Source organism: Saccopteryx bilineata, chromosome 3 (genome assembly GCF_036850765.1).
Source record: "Saccopteryx bilineata isolate mSacBil1 chromosome 3, mSacBil1_pri_phased_curated, whole genome shotgun sequence".
NCBI classification, from domain to species: Eukaryota; Metazoa; Chordata; class Mammalia; order Chiroptera; family Emballonuridae; genus Saccopteryx; species Saccopteryx bilineata.
In genome coordinates this window covers 252,357,218-252,379,065 of record NC_089492.1, presented here as the reverse complement: position 1 = coordinate 252,379,065, position 21,848 = coordinate 252,357,218, and the positions used below count along the sequence as shown (strand labels likewise).

The following is a 21,848-nucleotide window of genomic DNA, read 5'->3' as shown; positions in this document are numbered from 1 at the left end:
TTGAGTCCTTAAAAAGTACACATTCATTTCACATTACTCTGAGAGAAAGTATTACTATGTACTTTTTACAGTGAAGAAACTGAGACTCATCAAATTGGTGTCATGGCTCATCATGTTATATCTTCCATTTAGAATCCTATTTCCTTAATTTTGTTCCTGTCCCAGTTTATTTATTTTATATATATATATATATATATATATATATATATATATATATATATATTTTTTTTTTTTTTTTTTTTTTTTTTTTTTTGTATTTTTCTGAAGTTGGAAACAGGGAGGCAGTCAGACAGACTCCTGCATGCGCCAGACCAGGATCCACCCAGCACGCCCACCAGGGGGCGATGCTCTGCCCATCTGGGGCATCGCTCTGTTGCAACCAGAACCATTCTAGCGCCTGAGGCAGAGGCCACAGAGCCATTCTCAGCGCTGGGGCCAACTTTGTTCCAATGGAGCCTTGGCTGCAGGAGGGGAAGAGAGAGACAGAGAGGAAGGAGAGGGGGAGGGGTGGAGAAGCAGATGGGCGTTTCTCCTGTGTTCCCTGGCTGGGAATCGAACTTGGGACTCCTGCACGCCAGGCCGACGCTCTGCCACTGAGCCAACTGGCCAGGGCCCTGTCCCAGTTTTTAAAGACTTATACCACCAGCCCAAGAAGCTTCCCCCTCCCTCCCTGCAGTATCAGTTTCTCCCTCTTCTCTAGTTCCACTGCACACTTTACAAATCTCCCTACTGGTTCTTAGCACAGTGCTCCTCGTATCGTACCTATTTATGGTTGTGTTTCATTTCAACCTTTAAAAAATAAAAATTTAAAGATATTCCAGATCGGAATAATATTTAGTATCCCAGGACCTAGCACAAATTAGATGTCCAATAAAAATGTGTTAAATGAAAGTCATCTCAAAAATTTAGTACAGTCTCTGTTACAGTAATATAATGTTATAGGAAGTAAATAAATAGAAATATAAAAAAGTATGGGAGATAAATAGAAATAAATTAGGATATAATATTAAAAGCCATCAAGGCAAGTGAATAAGGCTGGATAGGAACTAATCTAGTGTGCACAGATACGATTGGCAGACTGCCTTTCGCACAGGACCCAGTTAGTGTGTGTGTGAAGTTATATATAGATAAAAAGTGGCTTGATGTGATAACTCTGTAGGTTAACATAAACAAGAAGCTTCCCTAGGAACACCTTAAAAGTGGCTTGATGTGACATTTCTGTAGATTAACATAAAAGGGGCTCCCTACTAGGAACTCCCAAAAAGGTGGTTTGAGGTGATAATCCTGTAGATTGACACCTGTTAGAAGGTGTAGGCCAGAAAAAGTACTAAAGCTAAGGGGTCCCCCTGCTGCAGAAGTCGCCCATATTCCAATGTTGAACATGGTCTGTCTCCATGCCACTCTGGCCAAGGACAGCCGAGAAGAGCACGCTGATGGAGCCCCCTTACGCTGTACTCAGGCACGCCAAAAAGATTTGTAAGCAATAAACTGCCTGTGTGATTCTTGCAACTAACTTGTGTGTCAGTCGTGTCTTTCCTCTGGTGGCAGTTGGTCTCAGCACTGATATGTAGAATCCTCATAGCCACCTCAAGAGTAGACTTTAAGAGGCTGCCAGCACTGCTGGTAAGCAGGAGTGCCCCACTGTGCGGGGAAGTCAAATCAGAAACACCTGATCGCCACAGAGCTCAGGCTCTACTGGGACAGTCTCCTCAATCTACTCTAATGAACAAATCAATTGGAGAAGTTATTTCAGATCTAACAAAGACCACGTGGCTGCTCCTTGCTCCTTTGAGCCCCCTCCCGACACCCTCCCTAAGCGTGGAGTATGGAAGGAACAGTACTTGAAGCCTTGCGGTCTCTGGCCAATGCCACCACTTACTAGTTGTGTAAACAGGCTTAGTCTTGCATAGAAGAGGACACAGATACCAGGTGTTTTGTAATGCTAGTTCTCAGTAGCGCCTACTAACAATTTCAGCTTTTGACAATGCTAAAAAATATTAATGAGTTATGGTTGCAGAAACTTGATGCTACAGGATTTTAACAACCAACAATCCTTTAAAAGACTAATATATAAACAGAATGAGAGTGAACTAATTCGGCAGAAAACTTCTGAATCTTCCAGCTTCTCCATTTTGCTGCTAGATATTGTGACGTTATCTTCTCAAGGAAGAACAGCCTTGACTGGCCATATATTTGCATAATGGCTTTTTAGTTGCTTGTTTTGCTGATTTGCTTTCTACAACTAATTGATTACCAGACCTACGCTATGGCCTGAAGGCATCTTTGCTTGGGATCAGTCACAACTTCCTGATAGGTGAAGAATATATTTATTTCAACTTGAAAAAGTAAGGAAAGTTTGTTTCCCATTATGTATATATTTTATCTAGGAAACTTAGGGTTGTTAATGTTTGTCATGAGGTAAGAAGTTTTCCATGGCCTACATGAATCTTAAAATAGCCAATGAACCCTGGTTCAGAAAAGTGTCAACTACTTCTCCATTTGTTAAGATGGTTCCTTGGAATTGGAGAAACTGGAACTAGGAAAACAATAGAGAAGATATTCTAACATTAGGAAATGCAAGGTTATTTGTCAGCCTTGAATCAGGCCATTGTCTAAAATCCTAAATTGTGATGAACTCCTCAGGGCCAGTAAAATTTAATATGCTGAGAGCCCAACAGTCATATACACTTCTTTATGTTACCCTGGGAACATTTAGGATAATGGCTCCTGGAAGACAGGTTCTGGTACAGGTAATCAATATAAAGAATGGAAGGAAGTCCTAGGCAGAAAGCACCAAAGAGGCAGAAAGAATCTTTAGAACAAACCAGTAGCAAGGGGAGTAACAATTATGACATGTGGAGATCAATTAATAAAATTCTAAAATAAAAGTTCCACTTGGTAACAGAGCTTTTCTGTCATATTCATACTATATCTCCAATTTCTAGAATAATGTGTAGCACATTAAAGGTTCCCAATAAAGGCCCTGGCCAGATAGCTCAGTTGGTTAAAGCATCATCCCAGTTTGCCAAGGTTGCAGGTTCAACCCCAGGTTAGGGCACATACAAGAAGCAACCAAGGAAAAGCATAAATCAGTGAACAACTTGATGTTTCCCTCTCTCTCTCTCTCTCTCTCTCTCTCTCTCTCTCTCTCCCTCCCTCTCCCTCCCCCTCTCTAAAATCAATCAATAAAAATTTTAATGGGCTCAATAAAGTTTTATTAAGTAAACAAATATCTAAACATCTAGCTTAGGAAAAGGTGACTATGAAGGTATATGGATAGCTTTGAATCCAAGGTCTGGGGATGGCAAAGTAAAAAAGAGGAGAGATTGAGCGTATCAACCACTTGATTTGCTCTGGTACGTTGTGCCTTACAGGCTTGATGAACTATAACAAACCCAGTTCTGAAGCTTTATAGTCTTTCAGACCATTAGAGAAGCCAATGACTGGATAATGGCTGCTGCTGAGCTAGCCAATGTTGGATAAGAGCACTCACTTACTTCTAAGGCATTAAAACATAAATGCAAGGACTCATTAATATTTCAAAATCTTGTCAAGAGCCCTGACAGAGAGGACCCAAATGATAGCCCATGAGAAACAAAACAAAATAAAATAATCAAGGCTGAAGGAGTTTCAAAAAGCACACACACAAAAAAGAAGATTCCAGAACTGAGCTCTTGAAAAGAGGGAATGGTGACTAGTGGCTGTGTAAGACCCCAACACAGACAGAGCCAGGTGAAAGAAGCACAGTGTTATCTTGAAGGCCCTCATGAGCAGATCAACAGTGATGTTCTTTCATTGGCAAGGTTTGAAGCACGCATCAACACATATGCCTGTTAATAGAGACATGTGCCCCGCTCACACTGTCAGAAAAGAATTAAGGAACAGCAGTATAGTTGACTTGATACAGCGAAGCAAAAAAGCAGGCTCAGGAAGATATTTTTATCTTTTAATAAACAGTTTCCATTATCATCATCAAATGTCTGCGTTTTAACAAACCTGAGCTTCTCAGCCCCGCATTTATAGAAAATTGCCAAGTATCATTTATAGATAAAAGCACAATTCAATATTTATGAATTGCTAGTTTTCTATAAATATAGACATTTGAAATGATCTTCTCACTAGTCATTACATTTTGAACAAGGATCAAAGCTAGAGTAATATTAACAATTCTTTGCATTTGTATAGTGTTTTATATAATACTATTAATAATAGATGACATTTACTGAGCACTTAAGTACCAGGCACTTTACACGTAAATTCTCACAATGAATCCAGTTTAGTTCAACAAGCATTCACTTAACACCTACTGTGTGATAGATAAATAACATTTGATATCTGTCTTTAAAATCTCTTGTTTTGGTGAGCTCAGTTAGTATTTGTTGAATGAATAAATGAATGGATGGATGAACAAAATAATGGTTTGAATGGCAGTGTGGGGTAACAAAAATAACACCAGCTCCTCCCTGTACTATCTATCATCTTTAGAAAGTACCTAACCTTTCCTAGTCTCAGTTTCTTCATCTCTAATATAGGAATATTTAAAATCTCCAGGGGAGAACCAAGATAGTGGAGGAGTAGGTAGATGTTACACTCACCACCTCCCAGGACCATACTGGAATAATAAAAAAAATATGAGAACAATCATCCTGGAAAACTAACTCAAGACTAAATGAAGAGGAGTCTTATAACCAACAGTTCACAGAAGAAGCCACATCAAGACTGATAAGAAGGGCAGAGATGCAAAAAGGGCTGGCGCCACTTCCACAAGTGGCGACTGAGGACCTGCAGGGATATCTCAGATGTGGGGAATTAACCCTGAGGAGGCAGGGACCTACACCCCAGGCTTGGCTCCCCAGCTTAGAGCACCAGAGTCAAGAAGAGGCACCCACATAGCATTTGACTATGAAAAGTGATGAAGTTTCTGTCTACCGGAAAAGACAAGACTCCGCAGAGAGGTGGGCACCTCTTAAAGGACCAACGTACAAAACCTTGTTCACAACCACTTAGTCTGGGCTTCGGTGAAGGGAGGACTGAGTGGACTAGAGACATATGAGGAGAATCTAAGATTTGCAGCTCTGGGAAGACATCATCAGGTACATTCACCAGAACCCCTGTGCTCAATACTTCTCCAATACCACAGTTGTCTTCTTTCTTAGAGCATTCCCCTCCCTATAGCATCGGCCTGAGGGAAAGCAACTATTCACCCTCAGGAATCTCTCTGGCCCCAACCCAGAGAGATTAGGCCCTGCTAAGGAGTCAATGGCCTTCGCCAAAGAATAGAGGTCTGGACAGACTCGGGATGACCATAACTTGGTTGTCTTGCCTTGAAGAGAGAGCTATTGATTACCCTTAATTTCCTAAGAATCTGACCGATGATTCTCCCTCATGGGAGATTCTGTAGAACCACTGTCCTGCCTAACGATAGATCAAATCTCCAGACTCCAGAAGTCCAATTCCACATGACTCCTAGTGGCTTCATCCTCCTGAGATTGGAAGGAAAATCTGGGACAAACTGAGACCTGTGGCTCTAGGCTGGGGACCACACTCACCACTTTTCCTCCACCACAGGGGAAATCCACTAGCCCCAATCCTCCAGACTCTACCAGAGGCTCATGCAGTGAGCTAGCAAGCAGCCAGCAGATGGAGGCATGAAGAGGTAGATCTTAGGGTGTCTTGGTATGGGTCTTCAGTTGACCTGTCCCCAGGCCTGGTACTTGTAAAAGCTGGCCTTGGTATGCAGCTTGGTCCTTCCGTGTGCACCTAAGCCCAGCAAAGGTAGCCACAAACTGTGTATCATGTATAGCTCCAGACAGGTTGCTGAGGGCCAGTCACAGGCAGTCTTTTACACTGGCATGCAACAGGTTCTATCCTAAGAGGCCCAGAACAAACATACCCCATTGCCAGCTTCAGACAACATCAGGGTAGGATCCAATTAGCTTTATAAGAAGTACATACAAAGGGAGAGCTTTCTGGAACTAAACCCAGCTGAGAGGAATTCTGTTTTCTGTGGTCGCACCTGCACAGCAGCTTGCACACATTGGTCGAAGTAAAGACTCACAGTCAGCCAGCCTGAGGGTTGATCCCATGTACAATAGGCCAATAGCAATCAACACTCAATTACTATAAAAGGGCCTGCATAATCTACACATGGGATGTTCCTGGAACACACAGCTCAGGTAATCAAGGATTCTGCACCACTGAACCCAACAGAACACTTACTATATAAGGCCACTCCCAAAATTAGGAATCATAACAGGTCTATCTAATACATAGAAACAAACACAAAGAGGCAGCAAAAAAAGAGGAGAAAAAGAAACAGGTTCTAAGTGACAGAAGAGGAGAAATCTCCAGAAAAAGAGACAATTGAAATGTAGATAAGCAATTTATAAAATTTAAAGGTCAAAGCAATGGTTATACAAACGCTCAAGGAACAAAGTAAGAACTTCATCAAAGAACTAGCAAGCATAAAGATCATACACCATGATCAGGTGAGATTTATTCCAGGGATGGAAGGTTGGTATAACATCTGCAAATCAATGAACATAATATACAACATAAACAACATGAAGAATAAAAACCACATGATTATATCAATAGATGCAGAAAAAGCATTTCATAAATTCCAGGCCCATTTATGTTAAAAACTCTCAGCATAGTGGGAATAGAGGGAATATACCTCAATGTAATAAAGGTTACATATGACAAAACCACAGCCAACATCATACTCAATGGGTAAAAACTACAAGTGTCTCCCTTAAGATCAGGAACAAGACAAGGATATCCCCTATCACCACACTTATTCAATATAGTACTTGAAATCCTAGCCATAGCAATCATACAAGAAGAAATAAAAAGCATCCAAATTGGAAAGAAGAAGTAAAACTATCATTATTTGCAGATGACATGATACTATATATAGAGAACCCTAAAGATTCCACCAGAAAAACTACTAGAATTGATAAATGAATTCAGTAAGGTAGCAGGATACAAAATAAATATCCAGAAATCAGCTGCATTTTTATACACCAATAATGATCTATCAAAAAGAGAAACCAAGGGAACAATACCACTCACAATTGCTTCAAAAAGAATAAAATACTTAGGAATAAATTTAGCCAAGGATAAAAGACCTGTATTCAGAAAATTATAAGATATTGAAGAAAGAAATTGAAAAAGATACAAACAAGTGGAAATATATACTATGTTCATGGATAGAAAGAATTAACATAATTAAAATGCCCATATACCCAAAGCAATCTATAGAATCAATGTAATTCTTATCAAGATACTGATGGTATATTTCGCATAACTAGAAAAGATATTCCAAATATTTATATGGAACACAAAAGGCCCTGAATAGCCACAATAATCTTGAGAGAGAAAAACAAAGTTGGAGGAATCACGCTACCAGATATCAAATTATACTACAAGGCCATAGTAGACAATACAGCATGGTACTGTCATAGGAATGAACATATAGATCAATGGAATAGAGAGTCCAGGAATCAACCCATACCTATATGATCAATTAATATTAGACAAAGATGGCAAGAACATACAATGGGATAAAGACAGTCCATTAAATAAATAGTGTTGGGAAAATTGGACAGCTAAATGCTAAAAAGGAAACTATACCACCTTCTAATACCATACACAAGTATAAGCCCAAAAGAGATTAAAGATTTAATTATTGAACATGAAACTATAAAAATCCTGGAGGAAAGCATAAGCAGTAAAATCTTGGACATTTCTCACAGCATGGAATCAAGTTTAATTAGCCTTTCAAAGGTACCACAATAAAAGGCAAACAGGATATGGCATTAACCAAAAAACATACTGCACCTTCCCTCAGAATGTTGGTCAGTCAGACATGGCACTATGTTCTCTATAGCAACATTGTCTAAAACCACACCTGGTCCCTAACCAATGGCCAACCAGAAGCTCATATTATTCTTAGTGTCAGTGAGGCTAAGCCCTCTCCATACAGCAAACTTGAGCACTGGGTCAAATTCTCCAACCAGAAATATGTCCCATTCTGTGGATCACACTTACCATTTTGGTCTGCTAGTAGATTTCACCATAGGGGCCATCCCATCTCTATAAAGACTTTTGGTTTTGCTGAAGTTAACAATGTTGAAAATGACTCTCTGAAAAAGACAAGAGGGAGAAATTTATCAGAAGACTATACTAAGCAAGTTGCCACTTACTGATAATTAGTAGTGGAAACAATAAGCACGGTTAAAGGAATCCATATGGACTAGTTGCCAGCAGAACAGTGAGGATAAATGATGCCCACAGAAAATCAACGTGTCTGTGCCAGCTTAGCATTGTAGTGAACAGCACAGACTCTGGAGCCTGGAAGCCTGAGTTTTAGTTCCACTTTACCACTCTCAAGTTGTATGACCTTGCCAAACTACTAAATCTTTCTGTGTCTTAGTTTCCTTATCTGGAAAATGGGAATGATAATGGTACCTAAGGTTACTGACAAGGATGAAATAAGTTAATATATGTACAGTGTTTGGAACCATACTTGGCACATACTAAATGCTATAAAAGTTTTGGCCATTATTATTAATTATGCCATCATTCTAGGCTGACCTAGAATTTGCATGGAAATAAATGATATTATCACTGCAATGATAGCAGTGCCTTTGAAGTTAAACAAACTAAAAAGAATAACAGTGCAAAACTGAAGTTAAAAGTACTCTGCAACTGCTCGTCACTCTTTGACTAGAACTGGAGGTTATACATCCTCTTCTGCACCCATTTTGTTATGCTCTATTAGAAGCTAGGGGCACTGGGCTCAAATCTAACTATAGCATCAACTTATAGGGGCATAGGTACTTGCATAAGACCCTTTCTTTTCTGGATCTCACCCTTAAAATAGAGAAGTGGGTGTATTCTAGATAATTAAAGTCCTTACAGGAGTACAGTACTTATAGTAAAAAAAAAATATATATATATACACACACACACACACACACACACACACACACACACACACACACACACCAGGCCTTTGTTTTAATAAATAACTTTGTCAAAACTGGGAAGAAGAGATTGGGAAAGAGAAGAGAATTGGGGCTAAAAGACACTAAATGACCACTGAAACAGTCCAAAGGACAGAGGATGAGGACCAGAGCAAGGACAGCAAAATACTGGAGAAAGGGAAAGCTTTCAAGACGTTACTGCAGACCAGCTTTTTTATCCAAAGGCAGAGAGGGAAATACAGAGAGTATTTTCCCTTTCTGTATAAAATTTGTGCATTACTTCATTGAACAGATATTTATTGTGTGAAATATGTAATATCAAATGCCAGGTATTTTATACAGTTTTAAAATGTTTTAAATATTCTCTTTTAACTACAATAAAAATATTAACATCTCCATTTCACAAATAACTGAGGCTCAGATAGTTTAACTAACTTGCTTAAAATCATGTAATTAATAGATGGAGAGTTGATATTGAATCCAGGGCATAAAAAATACAATGCCAGGATCTCTATCCTTGATTTACTCACTAAGGTTCCAAAATTCCACAACTCTAACCAAGCCTGTTTTCCAAAATAAGAGCAAAAATACATATAATGAAAATTACTCAAGCCTTTAAATTTTTGTTTTCTTGAAAATAGAAAATATTAACCATTTTCTCTGACATCACAGTTGGGACCACCATAAAATGTTTTGTTCTATGAAATAAGCTCTTAGGAGTAACTCATGTTTTTCTTTTTCCTCAGAGATCTAGCCATTGACCCCATCTCCAGGCATTTCAGTTTCAGAACTCTCTTCTGTCATTAAATTAAGTCATCAAGAATGTCCAAGGCTATTCCATTATTAATAACCCAGACCTGCCTGTTGTCAGTTCAATTACTTCTCCCAGGGTCTTGGCTACTGTCTGGTTTAAGAAAATCAATATCAAGGGGACAAATGGACTTTGAACCTCACAGAGCTTAATCCCTCCTTTTTCTTCTGAGATTCCAGGTGTCAGATCCATTTGCAATGAACCTGGAGGCCATACTGCAATTTCAAGACCTAAATTAATGCTAAAGGCAGGGGCACATCTAATACAGAAAGAATGTGCATATGTGAACCTGGAATAAATAAATGAGAAAGTAGAACATTTATTGATCATTATATCTTACACTGTGCCAAGAAAATTTCCCAGGTATTTTAAATATACTATATTATTTAGCATCTACATCTATAAACAAAAGTTGCTTATCTTAGCCCAACTTCAGATACGAGGAAATTAAAGCTAATAAAGGCTAATTGGCTTGTTCCCCTCCCTCCCGCCAAATCCCAGAACTATTAACTGGTAGAGCTAGGATTTAAATATTAAGTGTTCTGACCATAAAGATCATACTTTCTACGATACTACATACAAAAAGGAACATCATTTCTTACCACTTCCCACCCATGCATATTTTTTATGTCTTCCAGCCTATTTAGCAAGACTGCATGTGGTTGTGTAAGCCAAAGGTATTTGGAAGGAGGCAGTTCAGGAAATTGCAGTTCTCCGTATTTTACATTCAATCTTCAGTTATTTACTCAAAATGCATCACAAGAAATGGAACCTATGAGGTAATGGTAACACCTATAATAATAGCAAACAACTTTTGAGCACTTATTATGTGCCAAATTGTTACATATTCTTCTTCATTTTTCATGTACCAAAGAAAAAATGACAGAAATTTTAAAATACTTAGAATTGAATGACTGATTCATCACTACATATCATCACTACATATCTGTGGCACACAGAAAAAGCAGTATATAGAGAAGTTAAAATTTCAAAAACTATCAAACACTTATAAATAAATGTAACAAAAAGTATAAGGCCTTTACACAGAAAATCATAAACATTCCTGAGACAAATCAAAGAGGCTGTAATAAATGGAAAAGTGTATTCACAGATGAAAGATTAATAATTATAATCAATGTAATTCCCTAAAATCCTAGCAGGAATGGGTGTAAAATTTGATAAGCTGATTTCAAAATTTATGTGGGAATGCAAGGAAAAAAAACAGCAAAGTCAGTCTTAACAGATCATAAGACTTAGTATAAAGTTTTGGTATTAAAACAATGTGGCTTACTGACCTGTGGTGGCGCAGTGGATAAAGCGTCGACCTGGAATGCTGAGGTCGCTGGTTCGAAACCCTGGGCTTGCCCAGTCAAGGCACATATGGGATTTGATGCTTTCTGCTCCTCCCCCCCTCAACCCCTTCTCTAAAATGAATAAATAAAACCTTTAAAAAAATGTGGCTTACATTGCTACAGATTGAGAGATACACCAGTGTACCAGGACAGAGAGCCTAGGAACAGGTTGAATATACATCAGAGATGACATTGTATCAATAGATCAGGTTGAAAACTGAATTGTCAATGCACAGTGCTAGGCCAATGAGTCACCACTACATAGAAAACAAGTTAGATCCCCACCTCATGCAAGATACAAAAAAAAGTTCCAAATGGATTAAGGAATAAAATGTACAAAGTGAAATGCAGAAGATTATTTGACAGACTCAGGGTATGTAAAGATTTTTTATACAAAGCATCAGAAGCATAACCCATGAAGAATAACATGTTTGACTGCTTTACATAAAAATTACTCTATCAAAATATATCATGAACAAATGAAAAGACAAGGAATTGATTGAAGAAGAAATGCATAGCCCTTGTTAAAGAAAAAGGATTAATATACAAGCCTATAAAAATTACTATAAATCAAAATATAAAATAACAACAATCCAATAAAAATTAGAAAATAGACCAAGGCTATAATCAGACATGTTATATAAGAAATAAAATGTTTAAAAATACATGAAAATTGATAAAATGTAAGTTAAAATAATGAAATACATTTCTTACCTGTCAGAGTAGTAAAAACAATAGTAATTCTGAAAATAAGTGTTGGTAATTATATAGCAAACTGTGATTTTTGAACATCACTCGTAAGCATGTGAAATAGAATAGCCTCTGGGAGGGTAACTTGACAATAAAGATAAAGATGCTTCTAATGCATGGGCCAGCACTTCTACTTCTGTTTGTTCTTCTAAGACATTCTTGCACATTGGATAAGGAGACATATACAACAGTGTTCATGGTAGCACTGTTCATTGCAATAGCAAAACAAACCCAAACCACTTAACTCAAAATGACAAGAATAATTGTTGATCATTATACAACAGGTATTCAAAATGAATGAACTAGAGTAGCATTATCAATAAAGAGAACCCCTCAAAAATATGTTTCATGAAGAGGGCAATCATTATAATAGAAAGCAACAGTATATTTTAATGAAATACATGCAAGTACAATAAAAGTATAAAATCACACATGGAAATAATACCCATTTATTTCAGGACTGTGGTTACTTCTGGTAGAAAGGAAGATGAAAAGAGACACGGGTTTAGCTGCTGTATTTATTAAAATCAATAAAAGAGAGGAAATTTTAAAGGATAACAAAATGTTAATATCTGCTTCATTTTATTGGCAGATCCTTGAGTGTTTTTATATTATTTTATGTATATTTGGAAATTTTCCCTAATTTAAAAGTTTAAATACCTTTCATTCATTAGGAATTTTAGTGTAAAATATAAAACAGCAGCATAACATTTTTTTCCAATACATTTACAAGTTGTTTCAACATCTTATTGAATAAGTCATTCCTTTCCTTTCTAATTTCAAATGCCACTTTTTCCATATACAGTAATAAATGTTTATGTGTTTGAATTTATATTGGGACTTCCACTGGTGTCTCACTTATCTGTGTGTTTATTCTAGCGATAGTCGGCCATTGTTTTGCTGATTGTAGTTCTGTGGCATGTTCCAATTAGGAAAAATCTCTACTCAATGTTCTGCTTTTACCGTTTTATATGGCTTCACACCTTGTGATCCTGTTTGTCTTTTATTGTTTATTTTCTTTCATGGTTCATTTTATTTATGCTTTCCTACATTTTAAAAACTTTTTTTTGTTATATTTCACAATTCCTTAATATCTTCCTTATGTCTTTCCTTCTTTCTTTAGCAATTCACAAATCATTTATCTTAGTTTTATTCTGCTAATAGATATTTTTAAATTTAATAATGAATTTGAATCCTCAAGTGAGGCATGAGTAGCTTTCATATGACTGATGTCAGTAACTCCTTTTGAGACAATCGATTGTTACTAACCTACTGGGATAATAGAGAGGAGCATACGACACAATGGGAGAGAGCTTCTGGGTATACGTCGGGCTCTGTGTCCCAGTCATGTGTCACCATGCAGCCAGCTTAATATGACTTGGGTAGGACAGAATAGGAGTTTAAGGGGAACATGTCTTGGTGTCATGAAAGATCAAAGGTAATGTAGGTAATGAGAGGTTGAGTTGGGGATAAAATCTAGGTCCCTTTTTATTTTTAAAGAATCAGACCTGGCCTGACCAGGCGGTGGCGCAGTGGATAGAGCGTCGGACTGGGATGCGGAAGTACCCAGGTTCGAGACTCCGAGGTCGCGCGCGGGCTCATCTGGCTTGAGCAAAGAGCTCGCCAGCTTGGACCCAAGGTCGCTGGCTCCAGCAAGGGGTTACTCGGTCTGCTGAAGGCCCACGGTCAAGGCACATGTGAGAAAGCAATCAATGAACAACTAAGAAGTCGCAACGCGCAACGAGAAACTGATGATTGATGCTTCTCATCTCTCTCTGTTCCTGTCTGTCTGTCCCTGTCTATCTCTGCCTCTGTAAAAAAAAAAAAAAAAAAAAAAAAAAAGAATCAGACCTGTATTCCAAGTTTTTATACTGCCTACTCTGAGCCCAAATGATTCCTAGCATTGTGGAAAGAAATGTTAAAGTCCCAAGTCTACTTCCCCTTGTGTAACTTTGACATGTTTTATCATCTTTCTGAGTTTTGTTTGCCTTATCTGTAAATAGGAAAAACATACCTACTTGGTAGAGTTGTTCAGATTAAATATAACTGCCAAGACAATGTGATAAAGAAACAATAACAGACCACACACATGTGTCTATGTATATGTTTATGCATATAGGTGGATATATAAACATATATATATAAACATATGTGTGCATGTGTGCGTGTATAATTAAATTAAGCCTCCTGCTCGTGAAGAACCAATAGGTTTCCCCTAAAGTTTCTAAAAGAATGCCAGGAAATCCTGGACCTGATACATCAGAAGCATGAAGTCTGGCACATAGATAATCACTATGTGAAAAACAAATCCTTATCTATTATAAGCTGATGTTGAGCAGTCACAGGGAACCAACAAAGTCTGTTAATCAGCTGCACCTGGGCCTTGTTAACTAGAAATTGTCAAAATCTTCACACAGATGCTGCAGTCTGATAGAGAGAATAAGGAAATGGCTTACAGACAGCACACTAGAAGAGTCTTCTCTTCACTGAAAGCTTGTTCTGAGAAGGCAGTCAAAAGAGGTAGAAAGGGAATGGAGCAAAACATTCTCATCAAGGGGAGTTTAGCATATCAAAAAGGGGCATCAGCAACATGACAGAATTAAAATAAGATCTTTCAGGGAGAGGCTTTCTTCTCCCCATAACTCATAATAAACATCCACCAACATACAAACCAAAATGCCTCTCTTTTCCTCAGTCTGATAGCATTTCCTAGAGAAAATTTTGTTCTAAATTTCATTCATTCATTCAAGACATATGCATTTACGCATTTCACTAAATAAGTAGTTAGAAACTCCTATTCTACTATGTGTTGGGATTACAGAAAGGGGTAAGACCTTTTTCCCTTTAAGAAAATACCTAGTGGGGAAAATAAACATGCAAAACACACAGTGTAAAAATGTTGAGGTTGCCTAGTGGAAGGAAAGCTATATCTTTATTGACGAATAAGGACTGGCCAGGAAGGAGGGAAGGTATGGAAGACATTACATGCAGAGGGAGCAACAAGAACAAACTTCCAGTGGTTTATGGAATTTCAAATTTCTGTGGTTAAAGCAAAGAATTCTGGGGCTGAGTGGGGTAAGAGATACTACTGTAGCATTAAATGGCTTGTGAGCCATGTTAAGGAGTTTTAACTTTTACTAAAAGCGATATAAAGGGGTTATTGATGAGTTTTAAGGATAGATGTGAAAGGTTCAGATCTATGTTTTGGAAAAAGCACCCCAAAACTGGCATCCTATTCTTCACCCAGGGTGAGAAAGGTCTTAATATTCCCATTTTACAGAAGAGAAAACTGAAGCCTCTCACAGAAATTAAATAACTTGAACAGTGTTAGCACCAGGATCCAAAAATCAGGTTTATTTGACTCATAAGGAGGAGCTCTAAAGAATAAAATATACTGCATCCCTCATCTCAGTACTGGACAATCTAGGCTGAACAAAGAAACAGCAAACTCCTCTCCTCTCACTAAGAATCACATTGTAAAATAAAATGCAATACTAGAAAAATCCATGCTTTTAATTAGCCTCTGAAGACATAGGAGTTTTAAAAAAAAGCCCTTGATGAATAGCAAACCTGGAGAGCAGTAACTCAGAGAGAGAGAGAGAGAGAGAGAGAGAGAGAGAGAGCAGCACCGACTTAAAAAGGGCCTGTTTTCCCCCCAAAGCACCTGGGAATTATGGGATGACTGTTCTATAGCATAGCTTTATAGTGCTGTTTTTCAGTGCAGAAATCAAGCCACTAACTGCTATCAGACCAGATGCCTGAAGTTGTTTGCCAGAAGGAGGAAGGGTTATTCTAAGCCAAGCAAATGCTCTCATCAAGTACTCATGAGGCCAATGACCACTGCTTATGAGGTCTAGGTTCAGTCTCTAGCTAACACAGGGCTATCCCCAGGCCATGTTCCGTTTTAAGTTTGGGCTCAAGGCTAGAACCAATAAGGTTCAGCCTGGAGCCACATTAAGATTCAGTCCATCTGAAGAAGGAACTGGTCTCTCTCCACAATTAGAAGACAATTCAATAAATAAATAAAAATATTTTATATTTGCAACATGAAGTAAACATGTTTTGAAAAGCTGATACACCATTATCCTAATCATATTTACAACATTACCTTATGTTTCTCTGACATATTTTTCACCACTCACGCAAGGTGGAGATTGAGCTTTCACAAAATTCAAATTATTAGAATCCACATTTATGAAACTTCACCTTATAGCAGTTTTGAAAACCTAAGATTTAGAAGAGATCAATTTTAAATGGAAAAGGCAAGAGGACCTGGTAGATTGCAAACAGCAGATAAAATGTTTCCTTATTAAAAACTGCTCTCTCCAGTGAATTTCAGAGAACACTAAGATCTCCCCTTTGTTTAAAGATAATCACATTTTGCTCAGAGTGGTTCACTAGGGCTTTACCTTGGACATGAATTTTTCATGACTGATTGATTGAAAAGACAATACCAACAGAGAAAAATACAAGTGTAGGGACCTGTCTTACAAGGTAGAGTTAAATTACTACAAGGGTTAGAATGACAAACCCAGGTGTTGCCTTCAACTCAGCAAGTAAACTGACAATTATAAAACTGTTGAAAAATGAGAAAAATCAATTAGGAAAAGGTTGACTTGTACTAAAAAACTAGTATTTGCTTTATTGAACTCCATTCAGTGGACTCCAGAATCAAACAGAGAGAGCGGCATGAGGGAATGCCTGTTTTTGGGTGGGTTTGATAGTAGAGGTGAAGTGAGGAGAAAGTTGGGTTGGGAGAGTAGAGACCTGTCTTCTCTTCCAGGTTTATGTCACCGGCTTGTTATTTGACCTTAGGAAGATTGGTTCCTATCTCTGATTCTCTCTTTTCCCATTTCCAAAATAAAGACAACTGACTAAGGTCCAGAGTCACAGACTGAGGAGTTGGGGGGGGCCTAGTAACACAGTTAAGTCAGGTCAAGAGTGAAAAGGGAGTCTGACCAGGCAGTGGCACAGTGGATGCAGCATCGGAATGGGATGCAGAGGACCCAGGTTTGAAATCCAGAGGTTGCTGGCTTGAGCAGGGCCTCACCAGCTTGACCTTGGGGTCGCTAGCTTGAGTGTGGGATCATAGACATGACCCATGGTCACTGGCTTGAAATTCAAGGTCACTGGCTTGAGCAAAGGGTCACTCACTCTGCTGTAGGCCCTTGGTCAAGGCACATATGAGAAAGCAATCAATGAACAACTAAGGAGACTAAGGAGCTGCAACAAAGAACTGATGCTTCTCATCTCTCTCCCTTCCTGTCTGTCCTCATCTCTCCCTCTCTCTGCCTCTCTGTCACACACACACACACACACACACACACACACACACACACACACAGTGAAAAGGGAGACTCTAGGTTCTATGCACATCTGATGAATTAATCCCTATATTCTTTCAAGAAACATTTATGAACTCTGCATATATGCCCCAAACTATTTTATGTGCTAGGATACATAGATAAACAAGACATACCTTGTCTCTGCCTCTATGTAGTTTACATACTCACAAAAAAAAACTCACAAGTAAATAATGTATAATGTGGTATCAGATAGTAATGAGAAATATAAAAAATAAAGTAATAAATGGTTTGGGCATAGAGTAGAAAATAGTCTATGGTCTATGACTTAAAATTATTGTTATTTTATATATAATTTGCTGAATACCTACTAAGTTCCTGAGAAATGGTCAGGTACCTTTCTTTGTATTATATATTATTTCTCATCCTTAAAAAATCTTACAGGTAAATATTATTTTTCATTTTACAGATTAAGAAAGTTATATAAAGAAAACCAAAGATCAGGTAACTATTTTTTCACCCTTTGTAGAGGGGATGGACAAATTTGGTTTGGATGCTAAGGATGATGATGTCACATGCATGAAGAGGGTATAAAAATGGCTTATTATGTATATAATGAGGAGTTCTGGCAAGGGTAGAGTGGCTTGACAGAGCAGATGAGAAGGACTGCTTAGAGTTTAATGGTGTAGCAGGGGTCTCCAAACTTTTTACACAGGGGCCAGTTCACTGTCCCTCAGACCACTGGAGGGCTGCCAAATACAGTGGTCCTCTCACTGACCACCAATGAAAGAGGGGCTGGATAAATGGCCTCAGGGGGCTGCATTGCAGCCCGCGGGCTGTAGTTTGGGGATACCTGTAGGGCTGGCGCGAGGTTGGGATTCTCACACATGCAAAACTAGAGCATGTATGGTTTGAAGTTCCTGCTAGTGCTAAAGAAGGCAGTACCTATGCTTTCTTACTAGCTTGCCCAGATGTGAGATGTGAGGCAGAAACTAAAGGAGGGGCAGGTCTTGAAAGATGCTAGCAGTCAAACATCAGAAATGGAGTTGAACTATTTAATATAGTCTCTAAAGATGATATAGTTTATATAGATGAAACAGAATGAGTGAAACTCATGCCTGGTTTTATCTAGCTCCAAAGTCCTTTTTTTTTTTAACCTGATGGTAACTCAAATGGTAACTCAATGGGCCTGGTGAGATGTGCCTCAAAAAAGGAGTATGGATGTGATACTATGCAAAGGATACTAGAGAGATGGTAAGATGGTGGGTGTCTGAACTGACCCTATTATATAAGACAACTTTAAATGCTCTTAAAACTGTGGGAGAACTAGTAAAATATTAAGAAACTGTCAGGCAAAAATTTAAGTGAATTTTAGATCCAACAGAGAGCATTTGTTGAATCTGGTGAATCTGAGCTTGGCAAAATAGAGATTGGCTTACAGAACTGCCAAAGAAGTTGAAAGGAAGGAAACCACAGAAAAGTGAGACCCAAATTCTCTGTGCAATATTTCCTTTATGTCATGTGCCAACTTCTAAGATGCTCATAAATAGGGTGAGATGCTAACAAATAAGTGTTAGCATCTCACCTTGAAGATCAAGGAAGCATCAAGGAAGTTAAAATGCCAAAGTAGAGATTCCAACAGTCTCAAAGTGCTGCAGAAAAAAAGCTTGGAGTGCAGGTCCCAACAAGTTTAAAAACTTGGTAAACACTCCATCCTATCTGAGATGCCAGAAGGGCCATGCCTTTGCCATCAGGGTGAGTCCAACATGTACCTGAATTTGAATACCATTGAATAAGGATGATCTTCTGCAAAGTTGTCTGCCTGCCAGAAGAGCATAAAAGTCTTTCAGGTGAAAAATAATATCATAAAGGCATCTATGTTTTCCAAACACAATATCTGCATCAATCAAATTAACACATGTGTCAAGAAATAGAAACAAATGAATGAAAAAAGGGAAAAAGAAACCAGACCCACAGATTATCCACATATTTTAGGGACTTCAAAATATACATAATTAAAACTACCATTTTTTAAATAAAAATAGAAATACAAAACAGAAAATTTTACCAGAGAATTGGAATATAGATAAAGATGCAAATGGAAATAAAGAAACAGGGAAATTTAAGGACTAAAATAGTTTCATAATGGGTTTTAATAATACATTAAATCCAGAGGAAGAAAGAGTGAAAAGAAAGATTTGTCAGTAGAAAATGTATACACCAAGCACTGAATGCATACACCATATTTACAGCCCCATCAAAGGAATGAGTGAGTATCCCACCATCCATGCCACTCCCAAGGGAGGTGCCCCTTGAGTGCCAGGCAATGGTGGTCAGGGAGAATGCGTTTCTGGGCCCCACAGCTCTAAAACAATCAGAGAGGCAGTTCAAGAGCCAACAAGACTTAGTCCAAGGACAAAGAATAAGGTCCCCACTGCACAGGGCCACTCTTGAGGTCAGTGAGACTGGGAGAAAGAGCTGCGTCACCTCATACATGAAAACACACACACACACAGTCAAGCAAAATGAGGAACAAACTAATAGGTTCCAATGAAAACACAGGATAAAAATTCAGAAAAATCACCTTTGAAATGGAGATAGTAATTTACCTGACAAAGAGATCAGAGTAATGATCATAAAGATGCTCACAAAACTTAAGAGGAAAATGAATGAACATAGTGAGAATTTCAACAAAAAAGAAAATATAACAAAGTGCCAAACAGAAGTCATAGAGATGAAGAATACAATAAATGAAATGCTATAAGAGATAACTATGTAGATAAGTCTACATGTTAAAAGTTTAAAAGTACACATATACACATGCACACAGATATATGCATATTAATATGAATATACATATATACATAGATATATATGTGCTTCATAATATGCTTAAAATATATGAAAAATTATAGCACAGAGGTCTAAAGAGGGAAGAAAATGAAATTAAAATACTGTGCAACCTTACATTATACAAAAAATGGTAAAACCATTCTTTTAAGCTATAATGTGATTTCTAAGCCAACTAATAAAATAATAATGAAAGAATTAGGTAGGAAGCTAATAAAGAAAGGATAAAAATTAATACTAAAAACATTTGGTCAAAAGTTACAAAATTGCAGTTGTAAGATAAATAAGGCCTGGAAATGAAATGTACAGCATAGTGACTATACTGAATACTGTATTGTATATTTGAGAATTGTTAAGAAAGTAGATATTAAAAGTGCTCATCATAAGGAAAAAGAAATTTGGATCTACAGTATGTCCTGTGATGGGTTTTGACTAAACTTACTGTGGTCATTTACAATATACACACATGTCACAATCATTATGGTGAACACCTACAACTAATATAATGTTATATGTCAAAGACATCTCAACTTAAAAAAATATAAAAGGTAGGATAAATGTATATATAATCTGAACAGAAGCTAAAGATCATTAAGGAGAGAGTAAAAGAATGCAATCTTCAACTACTGAAATAATTCTTACCAGGCAGAGAAAAGATGTAGTAAGGTTATAAAGGCATTAAAATACTATGATTAATGATAACAACAATAATAAAACATTTGATTAATGTAAAAAAACTAAGGGCAAGAGGAACAAAAAACAAAGGGGACAAAAAACAAGTAGTAAAATAATAGACTTGATTTCAATGTGTCAATAATTATATTGATATGATATATAAACAGATTTAAACCTCAGTTAAAACTGAATTTTCAATAATTATATGGTTGTTTATAAGCAACTATTTTAAATATAAGTATATTAAAAAGTTTTAAATGAAAAGGATAAAAAATACTGAACAATAAAAAGTTGATACAGCTATACTAATATCAAATAGATTAGACTTTAAGGCAAGAAATACAACTAGAGAAAGACACATTTAGCGATAATAAAAAGGGCAATTCAAGAGGTATAGTTAGAAAACGTAAAATTAAATGCACCTAAAATTCATAGCCTCAAAATACATATAGAGAAATTATAGAATTAAAAGAAAATCTAAATCGCACTTGGAAAATTTAACTTATCCATCAGTAACTAAGAGAGGAAGCAGATAAAGCATCAAGGATATAGAAGATCTGAACAACTACATTAGCAGGCTTGATCTAATTTATATCTATAGACCATAACATTTAACAATTGCAAAATATACAGCTCACAGAAATTAGGGGATATTTTATCACTTTATATTCATTTTGAAGTATCCCCTAATTTTTGTGAGCAGTATATATGATCTATTCTAGTGTATCTAGAATGTTTACTAAAAAAGACCACATGCTACACCATAAGCAAATTTTAACAAATTTCAAAGGACTAAAATTGTATATTATTTTATCACAATGGAATTAAGCTAAAAATAAATAAAAGAAAGAGAACTAAAAAATCTCCAATTGTTTGGAAAGTAACAAATGTGCTTCTAAATAACCCATGGATTGAAGAACAAATCACAATGGAAATAAAATATTTTCAACTTCAGGTACTGTCACACATGTTGGTAGTCACACACTCTAGAATACTTGGATGGTTGATGATATCTAATACAAATAACCACACAAAAACTCCATGTCTCAGAAATTCCACTTCTAGTTATATACCCAACATATGTAATTGCATATATTTGTGCATCAGAGGGCAGGTA

The 21,848-nt window shown here is 37.2% G+C and overlaps 1 protein-coding gene across 1 annotated transcript in view; it reads right to left on the bottom strand.

The window, feature by feature from the left end:
• AGBL4 (AGBL carboxypeptidase 4) overlaps positions 1-21,848 on the bottom strand; it is a 1,318,466-nt gene that overhangs the window by 671,569 nt on the left and 625,049 nt on the right. Inside the window, exon 4 of the mRNA XM_066269248.1 lies at positions 8,053-8,147. Coding sequence (XP_066125345.1) covers positions 8,053-8,147 — 95 coding nt within the window. The remainder of the gene's footprint in view (positions 1-8,052; positions 8,148-21,848) is intronic.